At 48.3% G+C, this 12,492-nt stretch overlaps 1 protein-coding gene across 1 annotated transcript in view; it reads right to left on the bottom strand.

Moving 5' to 3' along the window:
* Window positions 1-7,037, bottom strand: part of LOC119111325 (protein unc-80 homolog) — a gene marked incomplete in the record, with an annotated part of 30,248 nt that extends 23,211 nt beyond the window's left edge. The window contains 2 exon segments of the mRNA XM_037235139.1: window positions 4,678-4,726; window positions 6,880-7,037. Of these exon segments, the coding sequence (XP_037091034.1) occupies window positions 4,678-4,726; window positions 6,880-6,950 (120 nt within the window).
* Between the last annotated feature and the right edge of the window lie 5,455 nt (window positions 7,038-12,492).

Raw genomic sequence — 12,492 nt, 5'->3', positions numbered from 1 at the left:
CGGAACTTCTCCGGGCTGCATGCAACAAGTGTACGTCGGTGACGTAGCGATGGGGGATGATAACAGACCTCGTGTAATTACGTTAGTAATGCAGATCAGGTAAGACAAGAGTCACTTTGCTCCGGTTGCAAGTGTTGATTATATCACTAACATCCATCGGTGTTAGACATCAACGATAAATGACATTGATTGATGGATGGCTAGATTGATGGATTGATCGAAAATGCTTCATTTGAGCAGCATGCCATGAGGCCACTGCAATGTCAGACCTGTAATCGATGCCCTTTAAAGTATCCGAATTTGCTCGCCGGTCTACTAGGGCATAATGTTGAGTATATTTACCGCCTATGGCCAGCTCACAACTCGCCGGTACCACGCTCGGCTGAGCACTGCGGCAGGCCGGAACGTCCCATACTGCTGTGTGGACGCATCATAAAGCTGGTCTCGTCTCAGCCGGCGTGTTGGGGTGTCGAGGCCGGCCGCCGAGTGTGCTCTGGAGAGCGCAGTCTTGCTGCTCGGAGAGCGCGGTCTCCGCTGCTCGCAGAGCGCCGCTCGGCACGCGGCGACGGCCCGATCAATATGCTCAGTGCGGCCCCACTCCAGCAGCCGGCCGTCTCCGTCGTGAGCGGCGTCCCGTGGCGCCATCCGACCTCCAGGCTCAGACGACGGCAAAACGTTTCGCCAGACGCCAGACGCAGAGACCGCCGACGTTTTCGTGATTTTTCCTCTTTGAGCTGGAGAGATTTGGCGGCCATGTTGGCCGCTGATCGGCGTTTTTCACGCTGCGCGCCGGCCAGTTTTCGCGGCGGTTTTCCCGCATCAGGCCGAGCGAGATTCGATTCCGGCGGTCAGTAGTGCGCGTCCCGATCGGCCGCCTCTCGGCACTCGGGCACCAGCGCCGATCGATTCCTCTGGCGTTGCTATGGCAACATTGCCGGCCGCCTCCAGCCCAGCTCTCGACATAACAATCTCTGTTGCTGGCGGCGAGGTCGGCGGCGGCCGGCGGCGCATCCACAGGTGTCCAGTCGGCGCGACCTGTCCAACGGCTCGCCGTGCCTATGGACACGGACACGGCGGACACAGCGCTTCAGCGCCGCGCCGCCGGCACCTAGCAGCGCCGCCAAGGCGTCAGCACATGGCGCCGAGATTGCACCCAGTCGGCTGCCCTCTTGCGATGAGGCCGTAATGTCTGGCCAATAAACAATTTATTAACGCACCAGTCGGCGGATAAATAAATAGGTTCCCGCAGGCGCAGCTGGCATGTGGCGCGCCGCGCCGTGCCGCCGCCGGCGCCGGGACGCGCTGCGTGTCGAGCGATCGACGATACCGTCGGAGACACGCCGGAAGGGATGGCGGCCTGGGGTCGGGACGGAAGGGTCCGGGGCGACGGCGTGCATACCCGGCCAGGAGAACAGAGCCAGTGAGCTCCGGCTTTTGGCCAGCGCTATATGCGAGGCTTGCCAAATGCAATGCGGGGGAGTGTACCACTTCTTCCGTTCTCGGGTACTTGTTCTTCCGTTCTTAGGTACTTGTGTCCCACATTGAGAGAGCCGAGGCTAGCATTAGACTGCTAATGAAAGAGTGGATGAGTCCTCTTAACAAGATGTAAAGAATTAGTTGCAATTCGTGATATCATTAGATCACATTAATTCATTACGTAAGTTGTTAAGTGCATTTGCGAGGAGCATTATGCATATAGATGAGACGGTATTAATAGCCTTATATCTCGTAGAATAAACATGAGAATGAAGAGATAGATGTGATATTTCCGCTACATGCCTTTATCGAAACAAATATCAGCAGAAAATTCGCAATTTTTTGCCGATCCTACTGAATTGTTTGGCTATTAAAACAAACAGCAAGCCACAATTTTACAGGTCACTTACATTCCAGGAATTAAATAGTAAGTCATTACCAGCCATTTCTATGACACAGTGCACATCTATCTACGAATTGAAATATGCTAAAAATGCGTGTACAACCAAACGAATTCAGGAAAGCAGGCATCACGCCAAACACATCATTCATATATGCGAACGATTTAAAAGAAAAGTTCTCAAGTGAACAGGCATAACGCACCACGCATCACTTAAACATGCAAACGATTTCCATTAAACCGGCCTCGCGCACCACTCATCGCGCACCACTCCGATATACAAACAGCTGTAAGCTAGCACGCGTTACAAATCAAGACACCAATCACATTCGCGTAATCGGTCATGATGAGCCTTGCACGTGAAGGTCCGTCCGCCGACTTCTGATAAGAATGTATTCACTTATTCCCCTGTCTGGATGATCCATCTACAGAGCACAGGACCATCCAGACAGGAAAATATGTAAATATTTTGTGATGAGAAGTCGGCGACCAAGCCTTAAGATATTATAAGGCTTATCATGGCCGATCATACGAATGTGATTGGTGCGGTGATGCGTGCTGGCTTAAAATCGTTGTCATGCATGAGTGATGCATGACGCGTGATGCGTGATGCCTGTTTAACTGGAATCGTTTGCATGTTTAAGCGATGCTTGATGCATGATGCTTGTTTACTTGAAATCATTTGTTTGAACTCGCTTGCGTTTATGAATGATGCGTTATGCATGACGCTTGTTTATTTGAGTTCGTTTGCATGTACGCGTATTCTTTTGCGCATCTTAATTTTTAGTCAGATATGCATTGTACCGTATAAATGGCTAATAATTCCTCCTTGTTCAATCCCCTGAATGTTGGTGGCCTGTAAAAACTGTGGCCAATTGTTTAAAACAACCTGAAAAATAGAGTAGGATCGGCAGGCAACTTTGATTTTATTGATGATGTTCGTTTTTATGAAAGCATGTACCCGAAATATCGGATCTATCCTCCATTCTCCTGTTTACTTTACGGGGAATAAGGATGCTAATATTGTGTTACACTTATTCATTCATCCGTTTGCTTTGCTTCTTTCTGCGCCTCTTTCCTGTTTGCTTATGTTGACATCAGAACCCAAGGAAAAAGGTTGACATGAGCGATTTGCGTCCCACCATAATTTTTGCGGTAAAACAAGTCTATGTTCAAAACGCGTACCAATATACACAGTTGTACTCAGAATGGAACAAGCAACACGCCTGCGTAGGAACACACCCAAGGGACACGCCCTAGTATCACCCCAAAACCTAGCATCGCTGAAACGTGCAATTTCTAAAGAATTGACCTTTGACCTGACATTATTGGGCTAATTTTTGGCCTAACAACATACCAATGCCGAGCTGGTACTAAATGTCAATGGCACTAAATCTGGTACCAATATGGTACTAAATACCTATCTAGTAATACCAATCTGTTACCCGTCGTGAGATCTCACTGTGACCAGTGCACTGGCGTTTCCTGCTAAGCCTTATCTTCATTAGTCTTGGTACGCCATAGGGAAGGGGTGGTGTCACATCGACGCCCCTATCAGTCTGCGTTATGAAAACGGGGATGAGGGCACGAGTTAAGCCTTCCCTACCAACGGGCTTAGAGGCCCCTACGGATTCTCCGAAATGACGTCTGAAGGTTTTAAATACAATGTTGAAATTTTGAGTACCTGCGCTGATATCCTTCTTACTTGTCAAGTCATGATCTATGACCTGCTTTTTGAGGTCATGTCAGTGACATTTTGCTCAAAAGCGAACAATAACACTTATTGCTCGCAGAAGATACATCTAACAAAGGTTTCATTAACACATATTCGTATCCGTATCATTCCGAAGTAAGTTATGATCACTCTGGTGATTTTTGCAAGATCAGATTATCAAATGTCAAGCTAGGTCAAACTTCAAACTTGATGACCAGATTTGACCATTCTAAGATCATACGATTTAAACCCTATCGACACATACCCAACCACTTGAAAAGTATTTCTGACCATATTCTCCCATTAATGTGGCCCGCTAAATTCTCCACATAGGTGGACAGCCCTATGTGTGGCAATCGCCTTCACCCTGTTGCTAGGAGCCAAGACGCACATCGTCGCGCACCCTGTTATGGAAATCTAACAATTACAGATACCATATTAGCGCCCAGCGGTCATGGTGTAACTGGGGTTAAAACCCGCCCCCCCCCCCCCCCCGTCCCCGGTGAGAACCGGCGGCACCATCCATCCGGTTAATATATCCCCCATCACCTTCACCCGCTTCAGCTGACAAATACCTATTACAGGAAATATAAGTCGGTGTCTTTTAGCGCCTGTCTGATAGTTTTCAAGGGCGTTGTATTCCGCATTGTCTGTTATGTCATGACTTTGTCATGCTTAATTCGTAACGTTGTATTCCGCATTGTCTGTTATGTCATGACTTTGTCATGCTTAATTCTTGAGATCAAAGAAGCCAGGAGGGATCTACAAAGTGCTCACTTGACGCGTTCACCACCACTTGACCTGTTGAATGCCACATTTACCATTGTTCAGACGTAATTAACTGGTGCAGTTTGACGAGAGCTTTCAAATGTTTCTTTCCGCATATATCTAGCTTAATTGCTTTTGTTAGACCTTGTGGGTACCTCTGAGTCTGCCCCTCGTACGGCAAGGTGAAAACCTTCTGGATGGTGAGGATTAACAGCTGTTTCCACAGCTTGAACAACTAATCTGTGACGTCTTCGCCAGCAGCGTGCAATAAACACAGGATGTCATTTACGTCCTGGAGATAGCACCATCACAAACTTACCACACAGGTGGCCTCGTGAAGTTTTCCAAGCTTTGGCCGGATAAATGGGCTGAAAAGCGGAGGGACAGTGTTAAGGCACTTTCCCAGCATGAACCATATGGGAAAATTGCTTGCAGGAAAAATTATAAAACGACACATTGCATTCACAGAGCTGGTTTCCACTCCCTATTCAGCTAGTGAGTACTCAGTGCAAAAGTTGTGAACCCCGAAATAAATTTTGCTGGGTGAAACAGCGCAATTATGAATATTCTCCATGTTGTGAAATGCGCAGATTCTCGAGTGGAAAGCAATGCGAAACTATGGAATGGCACACAAAATAACCTGATGAAACCTAAATCAAACAGATGAATGCCAGACTAAAACCATGGGTGGTGGGGGTGGCACATTCTGTCAAATGGATGCGTTCTGCAAAAATGCACGATACGTAACAGGTAATGGGACGTAACAGGTAATCGGACGTAACAGGTAATCGGACGTAACAAGTAATCGGACGTAACAGGTAATGCGACGCTACCGCGAAAGGTCTGTCTAGCACTGAATAGTAAGCATTAGAATTCAAAGTGTACTACGGCGGTACAAAAAAACAAAAATACCGCATGAGCTGTCCCAATGACCTTAGCATATTTTCTTGGCATCGCTGTCATGCAGTTCATATCTTGTAGACATTGTCGGAACTAGAAGAGTGAACTTGAAATGACCTCGTGACAATCAAAAGCCCTGATCAACGTGCGCAAAGCCTGTCATGTCATATCAGCTATGCTCCACTGTTCGGCAAACAATTCCGCCCACGTCCTTTTTTGACCTGGTCTGAAGCTTTACCCAGCCGGAGCACTATTAAAAATCCAAAACCAATGCTGACGAGATTGGAAGACCTCCAGGGCTGCTCAGTGAATCGCTGTCAACTATGCCACTTTCATTAATGACAGAGCGTCCGTTGAGATAAAGTGTCCCTGCTCGGCTCAGACGAATAGCATGGAGGCCTCATCGCTGCACTGCTGTATATATATATATATATATATATATATATATATATATATATATATATATATATATGTATATATGCGTCCGTGCGTGCGCACGCCCGCACGCAATAGCCTGCTCATCCTTTGCGGACGTATAGCTCAGAAACTTGAGTGTAAGATGTCTTAAGAAGTACATGTCTGTGAACTGCACCGAATGCTCTTCAAAGTTACCACTTCAGTTTGAAAGCCCCCAAAAAACTAGGAACACTCTTATTACGGTTGTTCTTGTTTCGACACTGCATCAAAACAGTGTCAAGAACCTGTCAGGTTACACCTATTTTGTGGAAAAGAGCAAAAGCTCCTACGGAAATATGTCAAACGTGAAATACGTGGATGTCTTGATCCTTGCTGGAGCTGGGATTGGGTCTGCTCACGGAGTACTTCTGGGTCACTATACACAGTTACCGAGACCATGAATGCGTAAATAGCTGGGAACACACCATGGCCGGCCTGGATTTGCCCGCCTTTCTGCCTCGCCGCCGAGCTAACAAAAGTCCGTGGCATTGCCATGCGATACTGTTTGTATTCCGCTTTTGAAAGCATGATTTTGACGAAGTCACCAGCAAAGATGTTGATTCATCATTGTGACGTGGACCTAATCGCGCAAGCTTAATCCCTGCAACGGGGCTGTAGAGGTCAACAAACCACAACAGCAATTGTCTGGCACGCGAGTCGTGACGAAAGGCGCACACGGACGACCGCAAGGTGATGTTGGTGCACTTTTGGTGACAAGTAAGTGGTGAAGAAGTTAACATCGCGAGGGACGAAGAAACGTTCAAAATCAACATTCGCCCGCAGACGTCCGCATTGGCGGCGTGCAATGCACACCTAATAAAGGGGCTCACAGCCGGCAGCTGTCTGGTCAGTCCGATGCTACCATTTTCCATCCGCTTACCGAACAATAAAATCGTTGCAACGTGATCGTGATACATGCTTACATATTCATGTTTCGAAAAGATTCATTTACCAGCTTCCAAACGAGTTATAAGTCCGACCGCATCATGAGCGGATGAAATGATTGGGAGTAACAATGACGATCAACGTGAAAGTTTGGTTTTCGGCAAAAAGTTGAACTTTGTGATCCCGAATTCAGGCGTGTCACCCACGGGCGCCAGGTAGCCAGCGGTCGGGCAGAGCAGAGCGTGCCGGGCCGGCCAGCTGCGTTGGCATGGCCGCTCACCTGGTCTGCCGCCAGAGGAAGAGCTGGATGGGCAGCGGCACGCCGCCGTCCCTGGGTCTGCGGTCGGCCATGCCTGCCCGCTACAGGCGCCAATCGGTATGCTAACGGGCCAGTTCGGTCACGGCGCCGTCCATAGCGGCCGGTCGGCCTCTGCCGCCGCCCGGGGGCCTCGGACTGCGCCGGCCGTCGGCGGCGCCGATGCGCCGCGCTCGCCGCGCCGAGCCACGAGCGCCGCCGCCGCCGCTGCCGGCGCTCCAGCGACCTGTTGAGGGCACGGCGCGCTCGCGGGGACGCCCGACAGCGGGCCGTCCCCTGCCGCGCTGTTTATTGAAGGGCGGCGGTCGTGGCGCAGAAGAGTGTTTAGCGCCGCGCTTGATAGCGCTGGCGACTGCGGGCGGCTTGTGACATACGGCGGGTTACGGCGGCCCCCGCTGGGCGATCGACCGCGGGTGGGGAGAACGCCTCCCCCTCCCACCCCCGCCCCTCCCGCAAGCTGCAGCCGGGCCACGGGTCCCTGGGCAAGCCCGGCTCTTGGCATGGTCCCGGACTCTGAGGGACAAGGCTCGCCGCCGTCCACACCTGACGCTTTCCGGAAAAGATGTACATCTGGTATACACATATGTTTCCTGCATTGTTGCAGCATACTACGTATGATGCTATTAACAGGTGTCCGGGTGACCGATTGGATACCTTGCGCCCGGGTGGGGGTTAATTTGACCCCGCGGCGATCTCAGGAACTGAGAGAGCTAAATATATGAAATTCACACTACGTGTTGACGTGCACGTGAGCTCACTTAGGTCAAAGTTTGAGACTCCTGGGTCATGACCTTCAAGTCAAAATGGTCAAACAAGATTAAATTCCAGGCTGATCTTCAAAGTGCCCCAGAATCTATGATATCTGTCCCAAGCAAAAGGTCGCATGCTCATTGGAGATCAGTGACCTTGTTTGATTTTTTGAAGGCCATGATTACCAAAATCACACAAGGCTGCTTTGAGTTTTGTATCTAAATAAGCGACAAAGATTACGCTAGGGAGCATGTTCTTAAAAAACAAAAACAAATGATGTTCATTTTAGGCCAGTAAGGTCAGACCTGTTCTGACCTGAAAAAGTACATGGAAGATGCATGATGCGGTTCCTGTTATCAATAAATTCGAAGCACCAGAAGATCTTCGAGCACCGTAAACTATTTCATACAGCAAGCCCTAGAGAAACAAAACAGGTTAGCTTTGACCCTGGTCTGACCTTCATACCTGACCCCAGGTCAAGGTATTTTATTCATTCAGTTATTCTGCTGCCTAAAAAAGTATTTCAGAGATATATGGCTTCGTCTAACATTGCGTTATTGCATCAAATTGAACGGTTCCCTAGAAGTTGACTTCGCTGAAACCAAGGTCTGATTTGGCCTGCCATAGATCAGCGACCTTACAAGGTACGTCTACATTTTATACACCAAATGATCCGCTCTTCAACTGTCTAGAGCTAGCACAATAGTCCAGCGCGGCTACGCCGCACCTCTCGAAGACCATTCCGGAAAAACCTTACAGGGGGGGGGGGGGGGGGGGGGGCTCAATTTGACTCCCCTGCGAGCGCGTGTTAATGATTTGATACGATAATGGACGCTACTACTTCTTTGATCTAGCAAGTTGTTGTGATAATGAGAGTGGCATTGATGTAAAACATTGGGATTGACTGCGTTGTCTATTTTCAACGAGCAACCATCGCGCGAAACGTAATACAAAATGTCCTCATGCATTGTAAGTGCGTTCATGCTTCAAGCAGATTCAACTTCCACCAGAACATTTTTTGGGGAGGCAAAATGCAGACATTAGAGCATCATATTTTTGCTTGTAATGCGAAACTGAGCATTCGTGCAGCACTCCGAATACACCAACCAATTGAACAAAACAACGAAATCGTTAAGAATAAATGTGGTGTATATGCACGTTTATGGTCCAAAATGACCCAGCTCACCATTTACTTTTAAGGAACATGGCACTTAGCGTAATCCTTTACTAAAATTTTACTCCCCAGGGAGTTTTCCGGGCGGGGGGCAATCTTTAAAGGGTGTAAAAATTAATAAAAACAGCATATTTAGATATTCTTTTGTCAGTCTTTGCTCTTTGCTCTAAGATGCATGGCTTGACTCCCTAAAAATATCCAATGGATTGTTTTATGACACCCCCAAAACTGTCATGTAGAAGACTTGCAACGCCCCTCAAGCGTCTTAATGGAGTAATTGAAAACGTGACACGGTTAAAAGAGTCCGGATGCCCCTGACGATAGTCAGAAATATCACTCCGAAACCCGCTTAAGCCCCATGAGGGTGTCTTTGGTCACGTCTTTCGTTCACTGACAACGATGGGAGTCACAGGAGGTAACCCTTCAAAGGACCGGCCGCCATGCGCTGGCTAACGTGAGCCTGTCCGCTTGGAGGGATTCGCTTGGAGCCTGTCCGCTTGGAGGGATTCGCTTGGAGCCTGTCCACTTGGAGGGATTCGCTTGGAGCCTGTCCGCTTGGAGGGATTCGCTTGGAGCCTGTCCGCTTGGGAGGATGAATGTTGAATCACCGCAGTACAGTGCTAGCGAGGCCGGCCATGTTGAACGTGGGCTTCGACAGCGAGGACGACCACAAAGTTTCAGGCGTACGTGCCCGAGAAGCTGGTTGAATGGTATAGCTCCGGTGATGTGGGTGGTGGTGGGTGGGGAATGAATTTGACCACCATAACATTTCAACAATTAATAGAGCTAGACGATCTTGAATTCTCAGGGAAGGCAGACCTATTCTATCTAAGCTATTCTATTTAAGTGGGTGGGTCTAGTCTATCTAAATCCACTTGTTCGGAATTTGTAGGTCCTTTTGTCATGGCCTCCGGTTCAAATAAGGTCAAACAAGGTGAAATTCCAAATCGGTGTTCGATGCAGCGTCAGATAACCTGATGCAACCATCTTAAACTGATATTCCCCTTCTGAGAAAAACGGGCGTTTATTTTTAGGTCACAGACTTCCTTTGACCTTCTGAAGGTCATCGTGACAAAATATACCAAATTGTTTTGATTTTTTTATTTGAATAGGCCTTAAAAATGAGGTTAGGAGATATGTTTCTAAGAAAGAGGCTGATCGGCGTCATTCTAGGTCGTTCGCCCACTCTGACTTTCATTAACTCCATAAAATGACTTTCGACATCCGTGTGAGCAAGAAATTCGAAGTGAGCGTCAATAACTATCTTAAAAGGCAATTTCTCCAGTCAAAAGCAATTTTGTTTTAGCCTTAGCCTGACCATCATACCAAACCTAAGTTTATTGGAATAAGTTGTAATAGTAATTTCAGTTGTAAAATTTCTATCCCAGAAATGAATGTTTTTGTCCAACTCCCCCTGCGCCGGAGTTTATGGGGGCGTAAGTTATTTTTTTTAGAGCATTGCTGCTCAAGTTTTGCTTTCACTCCTTTTAATGTCATGGCAACCCATCCGTTTAATGTTCAACCTTAAAGAGAGTGTCCCATATTTATATTTTTACTAAAAAGCCATCTTGATGACCTTTCGATGCTGTTCACATCCCAGCCCTTCTTAAGACCCAAGCTTCTCTAGTTTCTGAGCTACGCCCCCGCGAAGATGGAAATAGTGTTTCGGGGAGGGTATTTCAAAGTTACCTGTGCATTCATGACGTCATAACAGCGTCATTCAAATCCTGCCATTCCATAAGTCATGCGGGAAACAAGGTCAAATAACATGATTGTCGAGGTGTTCATGCCTGGCGTTCGTGGGCCTGATTTCCAGAAATATCAGCCGTTAATTGGCTATCAATCAATGTTGTGCAAGGTACGGTGACGTAATCAAGCCATGACGCATTGAGCAGGGTATTTACTAAACAGAGAACTGTGCTGTCAAGAGCAGTCTTTTCCATTTGAAAAGCACGCAAATAGTTACAAGTAAGCTTGTTTCATCATATATCATCCTAGCTTTAATATCTTCCGATGCGAAGCATTCTCTAACGTTCAACGTTTCCGATCACTGAGCAAAACATTCATTCAAGTAGCCCCACTGTATTCGTGGTCGTGATGCTTCCCCTAGACTTTATCTCCGTATCCACAGTGCGTGGAGCAAACGCGAACAGCAATATTTCCAGCTGGTTACTGCCTGTGTCGAAGCACACGGCCTGCGCACATCACATGACATCACCGGGCCGGTTGCCGTACGGCCGTGCAGTGAGGCGGGACTGGGCTGAGGAGCGGCGCGTGCTGACAGGCGCGCGGCACCGCCGAGCGCGGCGCACGCGTCGTTAGGCTCGGCTCCGGGCGGACACGCACAACGAGGCGCATCCGACTGCGTATCGTCCCGATCAAAGACTGCAACTGCTATTGATTCCGCGCCGTCTTGGCAGTGCGCCTCTCGAATGTCGTATGAGCAGCTACCGACGGGGGCCGTGTTATGGTGTCGTAATCTCTCGCTACTGCCGCATAAAACTGCTGCCGACTGCTGGGCTCCAAGCGGGTCGATAGATCATTTGCATGCCTGACCAAACAGCTATGGATGCACCCAGAGTGATGTGCATACCTCTGACTATACTGCTTTAGATGCATGTCTGTCTTTGCTTGTGCAGAAGGTGGCGGCACTTGATGCACAATTGTCAGCGCTGACGACGGGTTCGCCGCAAAGCTAATCGCACCCGGTCTATCCGAGCTGTAAGTTTTTCCTATGTCTAGTTGTGGTCTGCTCCTCTCAGAACGATTGACATCATACCGACGATCGACAATGATTCACGTGCTACTGTGCACATGCTAGCTACTGTGCACATGTACATTAACTTGTCACTCTGGCGGCGTGACAAGTTAATTGATAAACGCGACTGTCATCGCCATGTGTATTGGCGCGGCCAGGATTTCACCTTGCAGGAACGGCGCAGAGCGACGCAGGAGCGCCAGTTCTGGTCGTAGTGGCCTTTCCGTTCCGCTAAAGGAGCCCTGTTTTTTTTTAATCGCGGGATTTCTTAGGCTGGTAGCCTTATTTCAATGTCTTGGGGCCCGTTGGTAGCAGTTTTCTAACTACTTGGCGTGATGGGTGACATTAGTGGCGACATTGCTCGTGTCATTTTTCTCGCAAGTCAATCAAATATGGATGTTTTAAGTCCAAAACTATTATTCCTTAATATGTCACGTTCAGAAATATCCAGTCCACGCGGGAATGTCTACACGTTCAACCAACACCGGGCAGTCCAGAAATTTCCTGAATCTTCTGAGTCTTCTGTGTCAATAAATCTGCCCGACAACAGACAGCTTTTCTTCCATACTTTCTTGAAACCATATGATCCCGAACACGTGGCAAGAAAATTAAATGATGATTAAACCAATAGAAGCGTGCACGATGTCATACGAGGGGTGGGAGTAGCAGGGTAAGCCAATTGAGTTGAACGAGGTCATTTTTATTCTAGCTTACTGATCTTGATAAGCCCAGCGCCAAAAGATATTCTTTCATTTTCTTGCATCGGTCTTTGCAAACCGTTTTCAATAAAGCAGCCCAATTCCCGCGATGCACTGGGCCAAAGCTTTCATGCAAAGTACGCCGTGAATTTTCCGAGTTTAAAGGACACGGCGCGGTCGGCCCGAGACCTTTTACC

Source organism: Pollicipes pollicipes, unplaced genomic scaffold (assembly GCF_011947565.3).
Source record: "Pollicipes pollicipes isolate AB1234 unplaced genomic scaffold, Ppol_2.1 Scaffold_7261;HRSCAF=8764_pilon_pilon_pilon, whole genome shotgun sequence".
Taxonomy (NCBI): Eukaryota; Metazoa; Arthropoda; class Thecostraca; order Pollicipedomorpha; family Pollicipedidae; genus Pollicipes; species Pollicipes pollicipes.
Note: the sequence above shows the minus strand (reverse complement) of the source record. Positions and strands in the feature narration are given on the sequence as shown.